This window comes from Falco peregrinus, chromosome 5, assembly GCF_023634155.1.
Source record: "Falco peregrinus isolate bFalPer1 chromosome 5, bFalPer1.pri, whole genome shotgun sequence".
In the NCBI taxonomy this organism is placed as follows: domain Eukaryota; kingdom Metazoa; phylum Chordata; class Aves; order Falconiformes; family Falconidae; genus Falco; species Falco peregrinus.
This window is the reverse complement of record NC_073725.1, coordinates 114831970-114854708: the sequence shown is the minus strand read 5'-3', so window position 1 is coordinate 114854708 and position 22739 is coordinate 114831970. Positions and strand designations below refer to the sequence as shown.

The window sequence follows — 22739 nt, the reverse complement described above, 5'->3', positions numbered from 1 at the left end:
ACCAGGTTGCAGTAGAATTAGTATTAGTGCAAGATCACCTGTCCCCTAGAAATCCTGCCGTGAGCTCCTCCAGACAGTGGTGTGACATCTCAAATCTCTGCTGAAGGCATCCTGTCTGGGGGGTGACAGGGAGCAGCTGGTGTGGTTAGCTCAAGCTAACACAGTCAAGTATTTTGAGAACTAAATAATATGAATGAGAGATGTAACAGACACCAAAAGAAAAGATTTCGTATTAATAGGAAAATGTAATAATTGCATCAACATTTGCACTCTTCTAATTCTAAACAGTAAAATATTTGTAGTGGTGTATGTTGAGTCTAAGTTCCTGGAGATCCTTCTCTGCTACCAATAGGAAGAGAAAAGGAGTGATTAAAATAATCTGAATTTTATCTTCATAATCCTAACAGGTTCAATTAGTCAAGCAATCTGTTTGCAGTGTGCATTTGCGCTTTGCTTGGCAGGCATGTTATATTTTTATATCAGTTATATGGGTTTAGGACTGCTGAACAGATATGTAGGTTGGTTTATCCTGTGTAGGAAGGTTGCAGTGGCCAAGCCAAGCCAAAACTGGTGGTAGTCCACCTGAGGGTGTATATTTTATGAATCATAAATGAAGAATAAATATTCTGACTGAATCTGTCCTTTACTCTGTCATGTGTTGTAGGTAAAAGTATGCCTATAAAAAAAATAGCTTTTGCAAGCCCTTCTCCAGGTCTTCCCTTCCCTTTGAAGGAATGAAAGGGGTTTATAGAGTCTTCAGACTTACACTTTTGTGGCTGAAACGCTGCTGGGGTCACAGCTGGTTTCCGAGTGATCATTTGAAACTTCTTTCCTTGTTATTTTTCCTGTGCGTGAGATTTCCTGCCTGCCATTGACCACTTTATACTATGGGTCCACTTCCCTCTTTCTGTGGCCTGCCTTTGGGTGGGATGTTTCCGTCAGAACTTTGGCGGGGAACTCTGCACCTCTACTTCCGACAGACAATTATGTTGATTTATGTTACTGATTATTTAGTATGTTAATGGTAACATAAAGAATTAGCATTTTCTTGCATAGCTTTACAGGAGATAAAGAACATGTTGTTTGCCTTGACATAACACCTGCACAATCTCAGGTGGCAATTTTTCTCCTTGTGGAAGGCAGCCTGCTCAGTCCAGGCTCTTTCTTCTGCTGATCGATTCAATCACCTGATTCAGTCACTTCATGATACGAGGACGTTTCTTTCTGGTTTTCAGGAAAGTGCCTCTGATACAGACTGAGCTGTCTGCATGTCTGTAATAGCTAGACAGCATCTTGAGGAGCTCTAGGCTTAGTCTTTGCTGCTTGAGTTTACCCAAGGGTTGTTCGCTGAGCTGGGGGGGAGGGGGATGAGTTAAATCCATGTCTTTTGCATTTGGTGAACAACTATCAGAAATGTACTTTGTTGCTAAAGTGTCAAGAACACCACTAAGGAAAAGTGAGTATTCACCACCCTTGACAAGATGTCTGGATGTCATCTAAGCCTTTCTTACCTTCCGAGTGGAAGGTGGATGGATGGATATACTAAGAGCTCTTTGCCAGTACGGCAGGAGAGCGTATTTGTGTAATTATTGATTCCTTCCTTGTGGTGACAGCTGATGAGGTGTTCATGCTTTTGTTATTTAGATGAATCAGCTGCTGGTCACTTTGTGCTGATTCACTCTCAGAGCTGGATAAAAGTATTTGGATGGATTTACGGTAACTTCATCCTTTTTACTCAGAGACATGCCAGTCTGCGTAATTTTGCACTTGACTAATTGTTCTGCTGTGTGAGGTAACAAAATATTCTACTTCCCCCACCCCCCTTGCCTGCCCCCAGTTACCCTGACACACGCGAGTGTATTCGGATGTGGTTGTGATTTGGGCATGCATGGGACAGTCTCAGAATTTTGCTCTATAGAAAACTGGAATAGTCTTGGCATGCTGAGAACACAAGTAGAAGACATCTCTTTCTCTTGAACATAAGACTGTTACAGTGTCTTTCACAGGGATTATATCTCAAATTCATTTTGGAATCTGAAGATCATGTGAAGACTTAAGTAGTGTCTGCTTTTTAAGTGGAGAATCTAACTTTGGGCACATGATAATAGCAGTTAGAAATTTAATTTGGCCATCTATTGAACTAATTGCATTTGAATTGACCCAATCTTAACAATATTACATTTTTTAAGCTTCTAATATTTACATACTATCAAAATACATTCTTTATTCATTTTGAATATTCATATATACAATACTGAATTTATCTAGATAAAAATAATCATAATCATTTTACAGTTAAACATATAGGAAGTTTATATTTTTAAAATATAAATATCTAAATAATGCAGATGATACAATAGTAGGAATTTTTAAACAGCGTTTCTTGGGTATTGAGCATCTTGTCATGACTTTATATTTCCATAATAATTCTTCTGAGCAGCTGAAGTGGAACAGTATGCCCACAGCTGAACCGTGTGCCCTAGCATTCCTATAAGAAAAAAGAGGATGAATAGTGATCATGGTCTAGGTCCAGCATGACTTTGAATTATCCATCTCAGTACTTCTAAATTCCATTTTTTCCAATTGTTTATGTTAGTGCTAGTTTTATTTTCTGGTAACAATATATTCTCTGTACAAGTCAAAAGGTAATGGCCAGATATAAAGCTGGTCCTTGAGTTCATGGGTTGACCAACATGACCAGCTAGCGCTCCCTTCATAAAAACGCAGAGGTTTGGAAGCGGGAGGTTTCACGTCCTTTGCCAGAGTAGCTGTCGTGTTTTAACCCCGGCCGACAACCCAGCCTCACGCAGCCGCTCGCTCGCTGCCCCTCACCCAGAGGGATGGGGAGGAGGATCGGAAAGGAATGTAAAACTCGGGGGTTGAGATAAGAACAATTTAATAGGTAAAGCAAAAGCCGCACACACAAGCAAAGCAAAGCCGGGAACATTCCCCACTCCCACGGGCAGGCGGGTGTTGGGCCATCCCCAGGGCAGCCGGGCTCCATCACGGAATGGGTACTCGGGCGCTCGGTGCGCTCGCTCGCTGTAGCAGCCGGGGAGGGCGGGGCGGGGTGGGCGGGGCGCGGCAGCGGGGCGGGGCGGGGCGCGGCGGGCGGGGAGAGCGGGCCGTGCGGGGCGCGGCGCGGAGCGGCGGGCAGCACCACGGACAGCGCCCGGCGGGGCGGGGGGCGGGGCACGGCTCGGTGCCGGTCCGTCACCACGTGGATGACCCAGTACAGCACCGGGCGCTGCACGGGGAGGTTCTGGAGACATGAGACGCTCGTGAGACGAGCTCCGCCAGCCGGGCTACGGCGGGGGCGCCCCCAGCGTGTCCCCGCCCCCACCCTGCGGACCGAAACGCACCGGCACCGGCTCCTTCCACCGAGCCGCACCGTGTCTGCAAACCAGGGTACCGAGCTCTGAGCCCTCAACTGCCGCTCCCCGGAGGCGTGCCGGGCCGTCCCTCGCTAACCGGGCCCGGGTGCCCCTGAATAGCGGTAACGTCAGCGCGAGCGCCCCAAAACCCCACCAAACCTCTGCGCTCGCGGAGACTCGGCCCGGGGCTGGCGATGCGACAGCTGAGGTGGGTTAGGGCAGCCCCTGGGCAGCCACCTGCATTCCCAAGAGTGATGATGTTTTCTCTCAATAGTATAAATCTATTAGCATGAAAGAGATCTCTTTTAAGGCAATAAATAAATATATGATAAGAAATACGTAAGGTCAGAAATGAAAAAAGACCAAAGAAAAGCATGCTCCCAAGAAGAGTTCACAAATGTTTCTGAACTCTCATTTCAAAAAATAAGACAGGAGCTAATTATTACTTTGGTAGGGTTTCTTATATCCTGAACATTAAAAGAGAATTAATAGGCAAAGGTATCAATTTGTCACAACAGTGCTAATTAACATTCTATGATTTTTCACTCTCTTAATAGGTAATTTGCTGTAGAGAACATTAGGGATAAGTGAGAATGAGGTTGCAATAGTATTTTTCTCCAATTTCTTAATTATTTATGAAACGTGAAAATTCAAATGAATCTTTTGCTTTTTTTACTAATTGAAGAACAAAATACTCTATTTCTTTAGTATCAGGAAAATATTTGTTCAGCATAATTTGTGATCTATTTCAAATAAAGGTCCAGCTGACTAAATAATTGCTGTCTGCACTGTGGATTTTTGGTAATTGTACTTGAGGTATTGGTATTAAAGCATTAGTCAGTTCATTCTCTGCTTTAGTGCTAAAAAAAATAATTAAAAATTATTGTCCTGATTTGATCCAGATATTTTCTAGGCAAGCAACTGACAAACTGAAATATGTTGGCATAACAAGATTGATCCATACTTGTCCTTATGCAAGTCCTGGTCTTTTCTGGTTTTATAATTTGCTTTCAAGCAATATTAAAAATAGAATAAAAGTAACTATTAACATTATGTTTGCAACGACAAATTGTGTTATTTGTTCTTAGTTGATGTTTTTGTGGGGGTTTGTTTAGATGAGACTGAACTCCAGATGTCTAATGTTCTGGAGGGATTTGAAAGTACCCCTTTCTCTGCCCCCGATGACTTTAGGTAACCTTTGCTTCTAAGAAGATTACTGGAATATTTCATGCTGACTTCCATTTTGCATGGAAGAAAAATTGTGGTACAAAAGGAATGGAACAATAGAACTACTGTAATTGAGATGATGCTCTGAGGATGAACTACTGTAATTGAGATGATGCTCCGAGGATTACCAGAAAGTTATGTTTGCTGCATCTCACATATGAAGTTAGATGTGTTGGTTGCTGTCCTTCATGAGCTCCCACTTCATGCACTCAGTAAGGAAAAGATGACGGGGTGACAACTGCAAGCTAGAAATGCTGCGTGGTGTATAGGGGTCTGCTTTCCTTTCCTGCCACTCTGAGAAATGTTGAGGGCTGGGAGCAGAGCTGCTTATAAGAAGCTCATTCTGACTTTTAAAAAGGACTTTAAAGATGATGGCCTTTATAACCCTCCCCCAATCCAGAGCGCTAATCAGAAACCATCCTGATGAAAGAATAATTAGGTGAATGAAGTTGTGGGACACAAACACTGCAATGCCTCAGAGGGATAAACTGCTGCCTTTAGATTCCTAAGATGATGGTTTTGTCCTTTCTTCAGAAGGAAAAAAAAAAAAAAAATCCATGAGATGGCCTTGTGCAGTAGGACAAAGAATATAATTTGTATCTGTACATCAGTCTTCCTGCTCAAAAGTTTCAGAGCATTACTTCATCAAAGGGGGAATAGCCCCATTCTTGAGACATGTGAATTCCTATTTTGAGGCACAAAGGAGAAACACTTGGTGCTTCAAAAGGACCTGTGAGGTTATTGGAGGTGGTGATAGAGCGTATTTGCTTTAGATTCTTTTGTTTCTCCATGTAAGGTGAGGAATTTATAATTTAATGGGAAGGTCAGGTTGTTTAATGGCTTCTGTTCATCTTATCAACAGGGAAAGAATATGAACTTCAAAGAGATAAATATTCAAAGTTGGAACCTCAGGTGTAGAAAAGGAGGTAACATAATCAAATACATTGACTGTCAGAGGGAGTTAGAATTCATCCCTGATTATTTTGGGGTTTTTTTTGTGATAGAAGGGGTTCTGGGCCATGTTTCTAAAACAGAGACTGAAAGTAATAATGGAAGTAGAAGTACCAGCATCTATAGCCCTGAGAATAAGGAGAAAGGGTAAAGTACAGGGATGCTCTTACCTGAAAGAGAGGGCGAGAGGGTGATATGTTCCATGATACCTTAAGGCTGAGATAACTGAGAAAAATTTGCTTGCAGGGAGGTATGAGAATCTCTCTGCTTTCTGCACTCTGACCTTCCATTGTCCCTTGCAGAGCATTTGAAAGGATCATGCAGTTCCCTTGATCTATTTAAGAGAAAGAAACTGTGTCAAATCTCTCCAATCCCGAGCCAGCTGTCTTTCAGATCACATCTATATTACAGCAAGATAGTATGATATAAGACAAACTCTGTAACGTATTTTAATTACTCCTGTGTTAAACGTGAATGCATATTCTGTTTAGATAAGGACAATCGTGTCTGCAGTAACTTAACCATAAGCAGCTCACCACACTTCTGACATTACAGCTCCTGTACGCAGTGGATGTTCGGTAACATTCAACAGCGTTATTCAGAGTGCTTAGCACTTTCTTTCTGGCTTGACTTGTTCAATTATATAAAGTCTTGAAGCGTGTATTTGCTATTATTTCCATATGGTGCAACACAGCAGTTTAGTGACAAAGACTCAGAATGGCAGCTCAGAAGATTTCTACAAGGGGAGGCCACTTTTCCCTGAAGAGCATTAGTGTTTGGATCCATGATGTTCACCAGCACTTGGTTCTTGTAGCAGCTCTGACATTACAGCAGTTTTTAGAATGTAGTTTGATTGCTGAAGTTAATTTAAAAAACTTCTTAACGAAACCTTAAAATCATTTAAATACTCTAATGAAGTAGGCATTGGATTCCCAATTTTGTGGTGGTGGTTTCTGAATGTGCAATCTTTATGACAGAGAAAAATAAAAACAGCTCCAGAAAAAAAACAACCCTGGGGCATATAACCTTCAGAATTTCTCGTTTGTGCTTGCACAATACTGCTGTGCCTTTCCCATGCTTTACAGAGTAGCATGAATATTGAGGTTGGCAGGTGTGAGCTCTGTTAAAGACAGAAAAAAGACAGAAGAAATGGTTGTTTTGCAGCCCTGCATAACAGTCCCTGCTTGCTTTGGTCTGCCTCCTTTGCACATGGGTGATCCTGAATACCTGCTTGCTGCCTGGGAGAACAGTGCCTCTGGCTCCCTTACAGGATGAGGTGTTTGTTCTATGCTACACTTAAGTTACGAATATTTACTAAAGCAATCAAGTATTTATGTAGAGGTGATAGATGACTCATTAAACTGGTGAATGCATGTATCAGAGGAACAGGTGTAAATATATTTGGTAACTTTAAGTTGTGCAAACTTGCATTCCACTGACTCTACAGTAGCATACACTGATTTTTTATCTTTCTGAAGTGGCTCATATGCCCCTCTACTGACTCTTTCTGTCTGAAAATAGGCATTACCAGCAGCAGGGCAGGAAAAATGTTAGGAATAAATACGTAATAATATGTACTATATTTCAAATAAAAGTAATCTGTCATCAATATGACTGTACCTGTTAATGCTGTCATTTATATGTCCACAATCAGGGAACATAAATGGCATCATGCCCTTTAAACAAAATGTTTCTTGCACACCACTAGTTCCTTGCCCGTTCCATTCTGTCTGTTATTCCGGTGTCCTCTGCAGAGTGTATATAACCTTGCAAGGTTCTCACCTTGTCTTCCCAAGTTCACCTTCATCTCATATTTGATTTAAGGGGAAAAGTCAACTCAGACATGGTTGTATTTTGGAAAAAAATCTGCTGTGTTTTTTGTGAAGCGGGAAGAGGATCGGCTTAGCTACTGGTCAGCGTAGCAGCAAGAAGAATCCACAAACTGCTGGGGCAGTAGGATGAAAAGGCTGGAAGAATTAACCAACTGTTGTCACTACAGAGCTTTCCTGCTCCCAGAGCACTAGCAGGAGATGAAGAGGTATTTATTATTGACATACATAGGTGAAAATCCCATTTCTCAAACTCAGCAGCAGTCTATCTCCAACAGATGCAACTCAATGACTTTGTCAGGCTTTGTCCCTTCAGAAAGCTATTTCTGCATGCTGTGGGAGTGTCTCAGGAAGGAAAGTAATGAAGCTATTGTAAATATATATGCCTAAATGAGAATATGAATTAAGGTATGATTGAATAAGTTGTTTTTTCTGAATCAATAATGTACAAATGTGCTTACTTATTGGCCATTCTGTTTGCACTCTACACAGGCAAGCAAAAACCAGCAGCCCCAAACCAAGCAAAGACCCAAACAGATTCAGTGTTGAAACAGAAGTTGCACATGTTAAAAAAATAAATAATGAAGGTTTCCACAGCAACCTAAGTTCTGTAGTGCAAATTGGTGACTTTTGTTCTGTTTTATTATATAATGATAGAACAGATATTCTATAAAAAGTGTTGGGTACAGCTGAAGTTATATTATTAAAAAGTTCAGTGCGGTCCCAAAACTCCACAGCGAGCAGTTTGTTTACCAGGGTTTCTGCCAATGCGGTGTGGAAGGTGCTGGCTCCTGCCTGTGCCTTTGGAAAGGTTCCGCGGGGAGAACAGCCGCTGGTCTGGCAGAATATTCGCAGCCATCAAACATCCCGTTACAGGAAAAGTTCTGAGTTACATGTTCCAGCTTTTAATTTGCTGGGAGGAATTCAAATGTGGGCTTTATGGAAACAGTAGAAATGAAAGACAAACTCAGAGATCAAATCTAAAACCTATTCCACATTTTGGGCAAGTGTTTGTTGTGTGACCTGTATAGATTTTGCCAGGTCCTTAGAAACTTGGGAAGTTAATTTTTTTAAAAAAGGTCACAGTATCGAACAGATTTTGGTCGAGGGGCTGGTGGTGTCACAGTGGGAGGGCTGGGGCGCTCCCATCCCTCCTGCCCATGCCAGCCTCATGCCACCGCTGCGCACTTAGTGAACACCTCGTTCCTCCGTTTGCAAAACGCGGATAACTTATCACAGCAATGGGAAGAGGTTTCCATAAAGGTGCGGGGTGGGATACACACCTGAATGTCCCACAGAGCGCTCGGAGCGGGGCCTGCATGCAGCCAGGGAACACAGACCGGAACGTTCTTCCCTTCGCGCGGCCACCATCGGCATTTGCCTGGTTTGTGAACCCAGCGCTGCCTGGCCGCTGCGGGCGGGGGACACCGGGGGCGGGTCACTGGGAGGGGGTGTCACCGGGGCTACCCCCCCACACCCCCCCTGCGGCGGCGGCGGCGCTTTTCCCGGGAGGAACCTCGGCCCAGCCGGTGTCAGACAACAGAGGCCCTGCCCAGGCCGCTGGGGGCGGGGGAGGCGCAGGGGGGCTGCCGGGGCCGCGGGACCCCCAGGCTCATGTGAGCGGCAGCAGCGGTAACGGGGGCTCGGTAACGGGGGGTTCGCGCTCGCCCCGGTGCTCGGGCACGCGGCCGGCCGAGCCCTTCCCTGCCCTGCCCTGCCCTTCGCCGCCCCGCCCCGCCCGCCGCCGCCCCCGCGCCTCGCGCCCGCGCGCGCCTCGTGCGGCCGCGCGGGGCTGGGGGGCGGTGCGGACCGCGCATGCGCGCGGGGCCCGGCGGGAGGGGGAGGGGGGGGCGCGGCAGCCCGAGTCCTTCGGCGGCGGCGGCGGTAGGAGCAGCGGCGGTGGTGGCGGGGCCGGGGCCCGCCGAGGCGGCAGGGCGGGAGCCCGCGGGGCCGCGCTAGGGGAGGCGCGGGGCCGGCGGACGCCGCCGGGCGCTGCGGGAGCGGCGGCTGTTGCTGCCCAGGCGGGGGGGGGGGGGGCGCCTCCCCCCGCCCCCGGCGAGCGACCCTCGGCGCAGCCCGGCCGGAGCATCAGGCGGGGGCTGCCGGCGCGGCGGCCCCGCTGGGGCAGGAGGAGAAGCCGTCCCCGCTCCATGCGCGGCGCTCGCCCGCCTCGCTCTGCCCAGGGGACCCGCGGCCGCGGCCGGCAGCCGCCGCAGCAGCATGTGGAGCCCGACCGAGGAGGAGAAATACGGCGTGGGTAGGTGCTGCCGGCCCCCCGCGGCTCTGCGCAGCGGCCGGGCCCGGGGCCTGGGGGCCGCTCCGCGCTCCTCCCGGCCGCCGCTGCCGCTCCGCGGGGGCGGCTATGGTCGCTGCCGGCAGGTGGGCGGTGGGGGGCGGCGGGGCGGGCGGGCGCCGCCCCCGGGGGCTGTGGGGGTGCCCGAGGCCGAGCTACCCGCCCCCCCCCGGCCCGCGGGGCCCTGCTGTGGGTCGCTCCCCCGAGTTTCCGCGGCGCGGCGGGAGCAGCAGCCCGGGGGGGGCGCCCGGCCCCGGCGGCCAAATCATCGGGGAACGGGCCCTGAGCCCTTAATCTCCTTACGGCGCGGCCCCCTTTCCCCCGTCTAATCTGTGGTTTGCGGTGATCTTGTTTGTGTGGAGTTTGGGGAGGGGGATCGGTTCTGGCGCCGTGTCATTAGGGGGCGTCGCTGCCGCACCTGTGCGGGGCCCGGGGGGCGGGGGGCAGCGGGGTGCGGGGCGCTGCGTGGGGCGCCGCGTTGCGTTGCGGTCGCCCGCAGCCGGGTCCCGCCGGTGCCGGTTTCGCCGTGGGCCGTCGGTCGGTGTTGGTGCCCCCCGGAGCCGTTCGCTGACCCGAGGCACTAGCTGCGCTGCCCTTGCTGGGTCTGGGGGTTTCGTGTATCCTCGTCTCGGGCGGCAGCAGGGACGCGGTGTCTAACAAAACGGAAGGGAGACCCGGACTTTCTTTTACTTGCACTTTTTGTTTAATTTTTTTAAACTGTTGATTTTTATAACAGAAGTAGGTAGCATCTGCCCTGATTAGGCACCTAAATGCTTTTTATAAATGCTTTTGTAGTTTTCGATTGCTTATATTGATTTTTAACTTTCACAGTGTGTAGAGATGATCAATTTCTGCAAATATTTTTAAAAAATATAAACAAACTTGCTATAAAGATCTGTTAACCTGTACTGTTAGTGAATTTTGACGGTTGACTTGTGAGCAGTTAAAAACCTAATGCTGCTAATACCTACAACACGCTTTGAGCACATAGTCGACAACAAAATATGTTGGTGCTTTTTGTTGATTTTCCATCTTGTGCAACAAATATTCTGCTGGGTATGTTCCGCATACCTTCCTAATGAATAGAAGAAATAAAGGGGAGTTCACTTTTGTTTAAAAAAAACAAACAAACTTAAATATGGTTTGTCAGATGAGAACCTGTAAGCGTAGGGCAGTGTGCGCAAGTGGCATAAAGTAGCCCAGGACAGCCCTTGCAATGCTGTTGCTGTCTTGGTCAGTCACTGGGTATATCAAGCTAACCCGCTTTGTTAACCTCAGCTGGACTTTCAGGGAATACAAAGTACCCAGACTTGCACATACCCCTACCCTTGGTGGAAGACCACCTCTGTTGCCCTAGTGCTAAACTTGCCACTGCAATGGCTGAAAGGTGCTTTTTTTAAAAAAAATTACTCATTTTTCAAGTCTTGTTTGTTTTCCTCTCTTCCTTTTACATAGTCATTTTTATTTGCCATGTTGCAGGGTTTGATATTCAGAGTTTTGTTTGTGTCTGGCCCATGTTCTCGAATAAGAAAATATGCATGTATGCTACCTGAATCAAAAAGTAGGTGAACTAATTTTTTCTTTTACTCAGATGTATAATCTCTATTCGGGTTGTAAACAAGTCTAAAAGAGGCATCCAGCCAGAAGAGAGAGTAGTGAATGAAGTGTTATTTCAGTAAATATTCTGTAGTCTTAAGAATATTTCTGTGATGTTGATTTTTCATTTTCATGTAGGTAGGTCTGAGATACTGGCTAAATCTTAAGAATTTTGGTGATCTTTAGGCAAGTTTTTCAAAATTTTTTTTGTTTTTTTATTCTTGGGTAGCTTTAATTACTTTTCCTGTAATTGAAATTGGTTGATAATCCTCCAGAGAGGGAGAATAGCTGAAAGATGCTGCTTGTGCCTGGAGTTTAGTTACTATAAGTGGGGAAAGGAGTACAGGTTTTGCAAAAGTGGATCTGTCATTGTTTGCTGGAGTGGTCAATTTTGTGCATTTTGGAGAAACTAATCTATAGAAGGTGTAAACCTAAGGTTTTACTGTTAGAAGGTGCACTAGCAAAAAAAAAAAGAGTGGGCAGGAGGTGATTTACACACACACACACCCCAGTGTAATTCCTGATTTCACAAATGAAGTAATATATGCAAAAATAATTTTCTGGTCATGAGTTGCTGGTATAAGCTTATGCCTTGGGCTTCAGTAGTTTGTTTTTATTTTGACCACTGTCCATCAAAAAAAAGCCTTGTGTGTTTTCTCTGTGCTCTTGTTAAACCATGAAAAGTTTTTGATTTGACTTTAGATTAAGGCTATAGACTTTACGTCCCTGTTGATGTAAGTGGGGTGGGAAAAAAAATCCAGTTATTTCTGCAACTGGAATACCACAAAGAGCTTTCTCATGAAATAGAAAGGTGTGTCTGGGCATCCAGGCCCTGTACATACCTGTTTGTGTGTATCAAGGAGAGTGAAAGTATCCTATGAAGTAGTTAATCCTGATGCTGTTCTTTGTTGAAAGTAAATTGTGATCTGTGTCGTTTTCTTATCTAGGTAGTTGGCTCAGAGATGATGATTTATAGAATCTGTTCCTTCAGAAAGACACCATGTTCCCTCTCCCAGCACGTGGGTATAGAAGGGCTTTTGTATTCCGCACTGGCTTGCAAAGAGTTCAAGACAAAGACATTTCTTACATGCTTGCTGGAGCCCTTTTACAGCTACACAGGCTCCTGACTGCAAGATAACATGTTAAATTTGCTGATGTGACTGTCAGGGGCTTTTTGGCGGTTCTGAAGTGCTCTTTGCTTGTCTAGATGCAACTAAAAGGAAGCTTTCAGTGCTTGCAGTTGTAGGATGCTATGGTATTGCCCAATTCTCATACGAGCCATTGCATACTTCTGCAACAAAGATATTAAAAGATTGCTCAGGATGTTTCTAAATAAATAAGTTAAACATTCTCCTGACAACGCTGAAGTTCTTCCTTGGTTGTATTTCTCAGCTACTATAGCAACTACCTGGTAGCTGTAGCTCCTTTCTGTTCTATTTAGAAATACCTATTTTCAGTGGCTCTAATCCCAACTGTGCTTTTAAAACTGTAGACTTGCTGCTGAAAGGCAAACAGTTCTTCCACAGATGCTTAAGGTGACCAGTTATGAAAACAGTTAGTGAGATTTCTAAACTGATTATCAAAGATAACTAGCTCTCTAGCCCTCTAGTGTTCTAATATTTCTAAAGCAGCCTCTGTTTCTAAGAAAATATTTATTAAAGTGATCTGATTAGTTACATTATCCTTCTAAAGCAAGTATTAAATTATAATGAATTAAAAGGAAAAGCTAAGCAGAGAGAACTCTTTAGTAAATAACTGTTAATTAAAATTTGGCAGATGAATGAGAGCTGATTATGTATTTCATTAGGCTGTCAGTTTCTGCTGCTTTATTTTTGTGCAAGGAGCACGTTTAGGTGGTTCTCAAGAAAGTTTTTGGTGGTGTTTTGTAGTTTTTTAATGTAGTTAATCCTGTACTTTGAACGGCTGACCAAGTTAAATATGTATTAAATCATGGAGAAGAAGGAAAACCTGCCTGCATAAACAGCACCTGTTCTTAGTTTATTTAAAGAATTAGTGTTAAAATCTGCTGTTTCATTTCAAATGAATTTTTAATCTTTTTTTTTTTCACCACTTAATTGGTAATGATGAAAAATAAACCTGTAAGCACAAATACATATAAATAATACTTCCCTTGCTCCTACTAAGAAAGGATGGAACATCATAATGTCCTAGTTGCAGTTCTGTACTGCAGCTTCTGCTTTTTGGTCAGTATCTTGATATTTTTTTGTATTCTCCTCACCAGTAAACCTTGGCTTACACAAATATCCCAATTTGTGTGTTTGGAAAAACAGGACTGCAGAACTTACAAAAAGTCTGCCTTCCCATACCAAGTTCCTTGGCATGCTGCTCTGTTCTTACCTGTTTATGTGTTTATGTAGAAGGCAGCTGGGGGATGGAGTGCCTCGGGCTGACCGCTGTTGCGGTTTCTCTGTTTCACCGAAGCAGCTTGTTACAGGTTTCAAATGAAAAGTTTTGGAGAGCTAGAAGAGAAGGTCCCTCCCCCAGATTAGGAGAAAGTCCATCTTCGGTGACCTGGGAAGCAATATCAGTCATTGCAGCTGGGTTCTGTGTAATGGAATGTCTGTGATACTTCATTTTCTTTTGTGCCTTATTGGCAGAAACTGTAGCTGTCTGGTGGCAGGAGGAGGGTGACTGGGGATGTTCTTCAGTGATCTGTCTTGGAGCCAAAGTGCTGGGGAGGGATGTACTTCTGAACCTTCTGCGTGGTGCTGTTTGGAGAGGTGGTGGTAATACCTGGGGACTTGCTCGTTAGGAAAACTAGATGGTCTGTGGATTGGAGTGATTTTTAGTTCCATTCAATATTTTGCCCCTACAGGCCTTTTTTTGCCCTTAGGGCTTAAGAACGAAGAAAGGAATTTGTCAGTCTGGGGTCATAAAGGAAATGTCTATGTGTTATTTGTCTGAATGAGAAATGAATCATACCTTGCAATGTCTCTGGAAAAGATCAACTCCCAAGACGCACCCAACTGGAAACATTCAGTATAGATAGGAAAGTTTAGTGAGGTGTCATTTAAAGTAGTGGGGAATTTTAGTTTCATCTAGTATAAATCTGTATTTCTGCTGTTGCTGATATCACTTGGAGACTAAATACACTGTTTTGTGGGAAGGTATTAAGGTATTTTGGCTCATTTATCCTAGAAAAGACTAGCCAAAAGACATTGTGGTTACTCTTGTCTGCGGAGCTGGGTGAGAATTAATCTGTAAAATATTACTAGTTTGAGATCATCTCAATCCCACTTGTCCACAAATGCATTTACAGTAGGAATTAGCCAAAACATTTATAAATATGGGAAGAATGAAGTTGAGAAACAGTTTTTCAAATTGCTTGCAAAGGCAAGGAATCAAATGCGTATGTTTAGCAGTTTATTGTGTGGTTTGTATGGGAATGTAGGCGTGATCTTGGAGTGAGAGGTGATAGTATTGTAATATGGGGTTTAACTTTCCATGCTTTGATGCTTTTGAGAGCAAATTTCTCCATTTATTCACAGTTATACTGTATTATGTATTCAGTTAAGACCTTCAGGACTTCAGCTGCTTGCGAGTAGGGTGGGGGCAGAGGTGATTCCTCTCTGACCTTATCTGCAGTGCAGAATGGATTTTATATTCAGACTGATTTCCTGAAGGTGGAAATCTTCAAGTGTCAGGCTTTGTGTCCTCTCCTAACAATACCTCTCATCCAGTAATGAGAGACATTTGATGATGAGAGTTGGCAGTCTCAGGCATACACTTCCTATGGATTTAATGAAAATTGGTGGCTGGGTGGGGAAGAAGGAACTCTAGTACTAGAATTCCTGTGGATGCAGTACAGATAAGCAGCTCCTGACTCGCTGAAAAGAATCAAAAATAAAGTTCTATTGAGATTCTTCCGAACTTTTTTGTTTGGTGGCTGGAGAACGTGAAGGGGAAGTTGTTAATGTGAGCATGGGAGTGAACTGAGGGTACTTTGTAGACAGGGGTGGGGACGGCGAAAAATTAACTTTCATGGAACCTTTGGTGAAGTGGAGGGAACGTGAATGTGAAATATCCATTGGTGGGAAACTACACTTTTCACATTTATTCAAGGAACAAGTTACCTTGCATTCTTTTTTAATGCAGCAGGTACCAATTACAATTAGTAACAGGGTATATGACAAAATACCTTGAATGCTCCTTGCTCTTCGAAAATTTAGATGATTCTTTAGTGTTTCTTACAAATAACAGTATGTGCTTTGGGTATAAATTGTCAAGCGTGTAGGACAGGAAGGGAGAATCTTCAGAGTGAAATTAGTGAGGAAAATTTAAAGTAGTTTCTCTTTTGAACAATTTAAGGCATAGGAAGTTGGTGTGTGAGTATGGAGTGACAGTGCAGGTTGTGGTTTGCAGTTGTAAGGAGGAGGAAGAGGAAAGCTGCTATTGCTATTAATCCTTCTGAAGGTAGCGTTGTTGGTTTGCAGTCAATGGCATAGCTCAGCAGGACATGAACCTCACTAACTTGCAGAGCCTTTCTTTCCAGAAAGAAATTTTGTGCTTAAAAAGTCAGACTCCCGATGATAAACATCAGGGAAACACGTAAGAACCATTACCAGAACTTGTGGTGTAGAAAATTCTCTACCACATATTTGGTGGCATTTAAAAGCCCACAAAAAGGGGATAATTGGGAAGAGTTCTTTGTCTTCATATGCACAGTGACACCGTAGATAGGAATAATTGTTTAACATATTAATCAGAAAAGCTTTTGGAAGTTGGTTATTACATGGAAGAACTGTAAATGCCTGATGATCTCCAACAACTGGTGTTACTGGTGGCCATACATGTTTCATAGATTGGTTCTTTTGAGAAATGGAAGCTTTTTTCAGACATGGATGTGAAAACACTAACCAAAGAATAGAAAGTCTTTGGAAGATCATTCAGCTGTTTAAGAGCCTGGTGCAACTTTTCCTCCTGTTTCAGAGAATTTTTTGTTAACTTGTGTAGTGAATTAAGTTTATTGTGATCTCCTCTCAGCTGTGATGTTCTGAGGGAAGCGGCTAAAGGAAGCATACAGCAGGATCTTGGTTCAAAAGCAATTGCAATTGACAGCAGCTTTCCACTGGTTGCTTTTAAGTCATGAGTCAGCCTTAATATCACTACATTTTATTCTTTGTTCCATTTCAAAATCTGTGTGCTCAGTAAACCTCAAGGCAAAGAGGTTAAATGCCTTCCTTAAGTGACTGATGTTAAAATCAAACCTCCATTCAGTTTTTGTGTCTAAATGAACTTTATAATCTCTTCTGAGATCCTGAAAGCATCTCTTAAGGTCTTTTTAGCTATAATTCCTTCCTTTTAGATGTATTTTAGTGTTTGTTTAACTAACAAGTGTTTAGTCAAAACTTACTGAAGGTGTTAGGAAGAGTGGTGACTCTGGGTTTGAGCACACACTTTCCAGTATAGCTGTGAGGTGATTTCTTCTTACAAGGATAAGGCTTCCCTCTTGTTCCACTTTAGCGTCTGACTATGGTTTCTTGAGTCTTTCTGGGTATTCAGCCTTAAGAAAAGCTTATGGCCAGTGGTGCTAGCTAACTCTTGGTGATCAAAACCGGGTCATTCTGCTTTAAAGAGGCAAGCCGATACCAGTCACTTCTGACACAAAAATAAAGATTTGTCTACATGCTGCAATACAAGGAAGCTTATGCACTAAACACTTTTGGTGCTGACGGTAGGTGGGGTGGTGCATTATTTTCTTTATTTTGAATACAAGCCTGTGCACTGTGCAGCATGCTAGAGCATGGTTGGGTGTGCTTTGGCGGGTGGCTCACTGTTCTAGAAATCTCTTGTTTCTGTGTGTTTGAGCAGCAGGGGCCTCTCTCTTCCCTCTAGATGTATTTGGGCATGCGGTGTTTATGCCATCCCTTCCTACACCTGCCCTTTCGGTCTTCCCATCTTGATCAGTGTGTTGGAGAAACCCAGAACTGTAAACAGAAGCCAGCTGAAATTAATATATAACTTTTTTACGGGCCTGTTTGGGTATTGGGTTGCATACGGTCCTTTGTGCTGCTGGGCTCTGTGGCCCACCCGGAGCAGCTGTAAAGGCAGCGGAAAACCTTTCACAGGAGAGTATCACAGTGTTAAATAGTCCCTGTGGGGAGCGATGTGTATGTTCCAGTAACTGGCTCTGCACCTGGGAGGATAGGAGGAGATATTTCTATTCCATCCATCTCTTCCTTTGTAGAGAAAAATGCCAGGAGGTGCCGGTGTAAAGTTGTCCACTTTACCTGGGCACGCGCTCACATTTATCTAAGCTTTATATATATATATATATATATATTTGGCTGTATTATATACCTGGACAGAGAGTGTAGGTGCAAGTGAGAAGGTGTCAGCTAGTGTGGGATAAATAATCCAGAAATATATGAATTATTGTAAAAAGAAGACTATTGAAAACTGTAGTTTGAACTTTAGTGTCTCTGTGGGTTTTCTCTCTCCCCCAAAGCTCATGAGCTGAACGATTGGCAACTCGATTTTTGGTAGACCAAAGAGGTAATGGTCTTAGTTTCACTGCACTGAGCGAAGCAGGATCAGCGTGTTTGTGAGATGATCTTGCCCTCGTACCTGCCATCATGTACCACACGGGACGGCGCTGCCTGCACGCCTGCCTGTGACGGGTGACCCGCCTGTGTGCCTCGGCTTGCGTTGAAGGTGACACTGGCTGGCTGCTGCCTCGCAGTGGCTTGTTGGTGTGGGCAGAGCTGGCCCGTGGCACAGGTCGGGCCTGTGGGCTGGTGTGGCAGCTCGGCATCCGCCGGAACATGTGTGCTGCTGGCACTGCCGCCTCGGCACGGTCGCACACCAGCGTCTGCAGCCATCCTGCCTTGGTGCTGGGCTGCAGCCTGCCAGGGTGCACCGACCTGATCGGAGTTACAGACAAAGTCTGTGTGTGTTGGAGTTTTGGATTTTGTTGTGGTGGGTTTGTGTGTGTGTGTGAGTGTTTTTTGTTTGTTTTTGTTTTCCCCCTATAAGTGTTTGGTTATCTCTGTGGTTCGAGGCTTTTACACCAAGGAAGATTGCTTTTGAAGGATTGGTCTTGCAGAAAATGCTTCTCTTTTTGTCTGTGGGCAAGTGGAAGTAGAAAATAGGGGTTTCTCTCTAACTTCTTTCACTGCAGCAAGACCCTGAGCTGCAACTTCTGATCTTGCTGTTTTTTTCCAATTCTGGAGTGACTATTTCAGATTGCTGGCAAAAGACAGTATGCTTTTAATGGGGGAAAAAAAAAATTTCAACCTGGATGGAGGATGCAATAAGAAAAAGAGGATTTTCCCCAGTGTGTCAGATGTACACTATTTTATGCTTTCAAAACATTTGCTTAAGTTGAGATTAGAAGATGTAAAAATTCTTCAGGTCTTACAGGGGAAAAAAGTGTCAGGCAAATATTTAATATTTTGGTATTTTAGCAGCAAATAGTTTACCAAAAAAGTCGGAGTTCTTGTGTGTGGGTTGAAAGGTTTCTTAGCAGTCTTGTAGGCTGCCTTCAGACATCCACAAAAAGTTGTTGTGTGGCAGCTGATTGGCTAAAATACAGAGTTTTCAGCTAAGATGTATTAGCCGGTATACTGATAAATACAGCTCTGTAAGCCTGCCCTGTTCTTCCCTTCCTCCTCCTCACAGGGAGCGTGCAAACTGACCGTAAATGCCAGGGTAACTTCAGCGTGTTGTCACTTAGCAGTTAGATGGGAGGACTAAAGGTCTTACCATAGCCAGTATGAAATGGGGCAGGTTGTAGAACGCTGTTGGGTGGCACCTGTGTGTTTGCAGTGACTGGGTCAGTGGTGGGCTGCGTGCCTGTACCCCGGTGTGTTGGGGGAAGGGATCATTCCCCCTGATGGGGGGGCTCTGGGGGCTGCATCTGGGGCGCTGTGTCTCCCAGTGCCCAGGGTGAGGGTAGGAGGTGGTGAGGGGGCTGGAGCATGCGGTATCGGGGAGGTTTTGTGAGATCTAGGGTGGCGCAACCTGTAGAAGAGGAGGATAAGAAGGGGTCTCGTTTGCGGTTAACTACTTTTTATGGAGTTAAGGGGAAGATGGAGCCAGATGCTTTCCAGAGTTGTGGCGTGGATGGACGGGCAGTGGTGGCAGATGACGGTGTAGGGGGACACTGATTTCCCCAGGGCATGCGGTGCAGCACAGGAGCAGGTCACCTGGAGAGGTGCTGCAGCTCTGTCCCCCGGATACTCGGCACCGGACTGCTTCTGACCTCATTTCCCAGTGATCAGCAGTGAAGCGTGGCTGCTCGTGGGTCACGTCTGTGGAACACAGCAGTGCGGGACGGCTCCGCGCTCCCTCTGCAAAGCGTGGCTTGCTCAGTGTTTTTCTCCTCTTCCAAGGTTAGATATTGGAAAGAGGGGAAAAGGGTTTCAGAAACTGAAACAGCCTTTGTCGCTGCTTAAAAGGAAGCTGCTGCATTTACTTCCCGTATAATGGGGATGATGTATGGGTGAGGGACTTCTGTGCTGCCAGCAGAAGTTGAATGAACTGGTAGCTGACGGAATAGATGTACAGGAGGGGGATGAGTAACTAGGAGAGGTGCCTGCAAAGCTGGGAGCTCAAAATCAGTTCCTTAATATAGCTGAGGTAGCGGACAGTGCTGTGGACTTCTGATCTGCTCCTTCAAGTCTACCTCTTGCCACCAGGATGTGCAAAAATATTTTAAACAGCTCATGATTTTTGAGCCTAATCTCTATTTTTATCTTAGAGGGTAGGGGAAGGATGCTAGCAGTAATTCACTTTGCTAGTGAATGATCACCTTTCTTCTCAGGCATCTGTTTCTTTTTTTTGCATGAATATTTTCGTAGCGCTGGTATGACTCAGTGGAAGGAGGCGGTGTTGCTAGGCAGCAGTTGGAGCGCTGTGCAGATACCATGTGATGGCAGTAAGCTGCCTTGTGATAACCCACTGGTGGCTGTTCCTGGCTGAGGGTCCGTGCCGCACAAAGCAAGAAGCATCTCTGACAGGAGCAGATGCTGCCTAGCAACTGCCACTGCTCCCCAGCCAGCCCAAATACCTTCGCTCTGGCGCGGTGTAATTCTGGTAACAGGCAAACCCCGAAGTGTAACAGGTTGCTTTCAGTTTTGAAGGATATTTTTGTTCTTCAAGGTTTTGTGTGAAAATTCATGAGGACCATTAAATAAGGTCAAAAACTTCTTGAGCCCTCTTCTAAATCCTGTCTTTTGTTTAAGCCCTACTCTTCGATTGTAATGTTAGGATGGCTTTTAATCAGCTTTCGATAATCTTTTGGGTTTTTTTGCGTGTGTGTGTATTACTTTAGTGCCTGGCAATTCCAGTCGGATTAGAACCCTGTTCCGTGTCATGTGTGCTAGCATACTCTGCAAGAAATGCCCCTCTCTGCAAAAATCTTGTTTTATTTGGGTAGTTTGGTTTTTTTTTTTTTTAGAGTGTAATTGGATGTGTTCTCTCCTTCCTACCTAAATTCTTCATACTGTCCATCTTGCTTTAACAGCAGAATGTTTTAGAAGTACTGGTCCTGGCTTTGTTCCCCATTTTCTTTGCAAACGTACTTGCTGAGTGTGGCCTGAACTTGCAAATAAATTTGCATGTCTCAAATTCAATTCTGGCAAATAATTGAAACCCTCACCACAATTAATCATTTAAATACTTGGAAGGTATATTGTGAAAACATTCTTCTAGATATTTGTGGAATAAAATTAAAATGTTTTCATTTTAATTTCCTTGTGATTCTGTTCCCTTGTCAAATATCATCAGAGTCTAACTGTGCAATCTATGAAGCTGCCAGGTTTAATCAAGCGGTTCTACAAAAATTTAATCATTTTGGCCTTTAATTTTGTAATAAAAATGTGAATGTTTTTGTTCCGTCAAACTATTTTTTTGGTCTTTTAAATTATTAAACCCACGACTTTCTGTTTGCAAGAACTGCTCCTTTTTGCTAGAAAAACGTTTGTAGTTCTGAGAGGAGCTCAGAATGGGAGGCACATGATGGCTTGGAAAGTATTAATTCTTTGCTGCCTGTAGGCGTGATTGTGCAATGCAGTTGCCTCACGAAAAGGTAAAGCTAAATCTTGACCCTTAGCTGTCTTTTCTTCTGTGTGGTAACTTGTGTCAGTGCTGGGTTTTTTCTTGCACAGTCATACTGCTGTGGCTTAGGGACTTTTCCCTGTCTGCCGTATGTAAATACGAAGAATTAACATCTGTCACCCTTGGAAAATAAATTATTAAGAAAAGGTAGCTTGGAAGATTCTACAACTAAATACTGTGGAGTGGAAGAATAGGAACGGGATCTTTGCTCTTTTTATTTTAATAAAATTCTCAGAGGGCATTTGATGCAGGATCTGAACAACTAAAAATGCTTTCTTATATGATGTATAAGTGAAGCGTGGAGTTCTGTGGCGATGTGGATGTTAGAAGATGATGTGGTTAAACATTTGGGTGGCTCTGTAGAAGAAAATGTACAAAAAAACCTATTAAATACATACATAAAATTAATACTAATAAAAATTTCTACTTCAGGAAGTCCCAATCCATAGATGGCTGAAGCTGGGGAAAGCTACATCCTCACCCTATTCTAATACTCTTCCTTCACCTCCTTGTTTTAGCCTCCGTTAGGGAAAAGGTGCTGGATTTAGAGCCATCTTTGGTCTCGCCTTCTACAGTGACTCTGAAGTTATGTTACATGGAGCCTTTATTATCATCTGGGTATTACAGGGAAGAAAATAAAGTTAATCTTATTCAGCTGTTAAAACTAGCTTACAGTGTTTGATGCTAGACACTTTTAATGGATGGTTTAATATGAAAAGCATTTTAAGGAAAGGTATACCCTCATTGTAATGTTGATTTATCCATCTGAAGTAATTATGTTGTATTCTTTATGATTGATTTTGATTAATCTTTGACTCACAGATTGACTTATATTCCATTTCAGCTATTAATAGTGATAACTAGCAGTAGTTGGATACAAAATCCTTTATATAGACTGTGAAATTTAAGAGTTTGTTACATGTGTTTACCCAAAGTAAACCAAATTCTTAGCAGGTGTCAGTTTAAGATACGGTTATGTGTTATAAAGCATAAATTACAGCATCAGAAAACTTCATAACTTTAATATTTGCAGCACAGAACACAATTGAGTGGCTGCTCGGTGCGATTATAAATTGGTAAGGTATGGAGCTAAGTAGTTTGGTTGTAGAGCAACACAACTGCAGCTATGCTTCTCCTATGTGTTATCCTTCCCATTCCTTCTGAAATTAGTTTGGTTAAAGATATACTTAGGGCACAATCAATGCATAACCTGAATAACTGCAAGTTGAGTATAGCACAAAGTATTTATAAAAATTAAGTGGCATACTTTAACCTGGACCAGTTGTTCTGAAGATGTCATTTAAAAAATACTGTAACTCACCAGAATTTTAATAAGAGAGATAATAATAATAATGAGTTGAGAACTGGAAAAAACTGTCACAAAGGCCA

General features: G+C 44.0%; 1 protein-coding gene across 13 annotated transcripts in view; it reads left to right on the top strand.

The window, feature by feature from the left end:
* The first annotated feature begins 9247 nt into the window (after positions 1 to 9247).
* Positions 9248 to 22739, top strand: part of DOCK3 (dedicator of cytokinesis 3) — a 225428-nt gene continuing 211936 nt past the window's right edge. For all 13 annotated transcript variants that reach the window (XM_055806350.1, XM_055806345.1, XM_055806352.1 and 10 more), the window contains exon 1: positions 9248 to 9638. In XM_055806350.1, the coding sequence (XP_055662325.1) occupies positions 9602 to 9638 (37 nt within the window). In that variant the 5' untranslated portion in view covers positions 9248 to 9601. The remainder of the gene's footprint in view (positions 9639 to 22739) is intronic.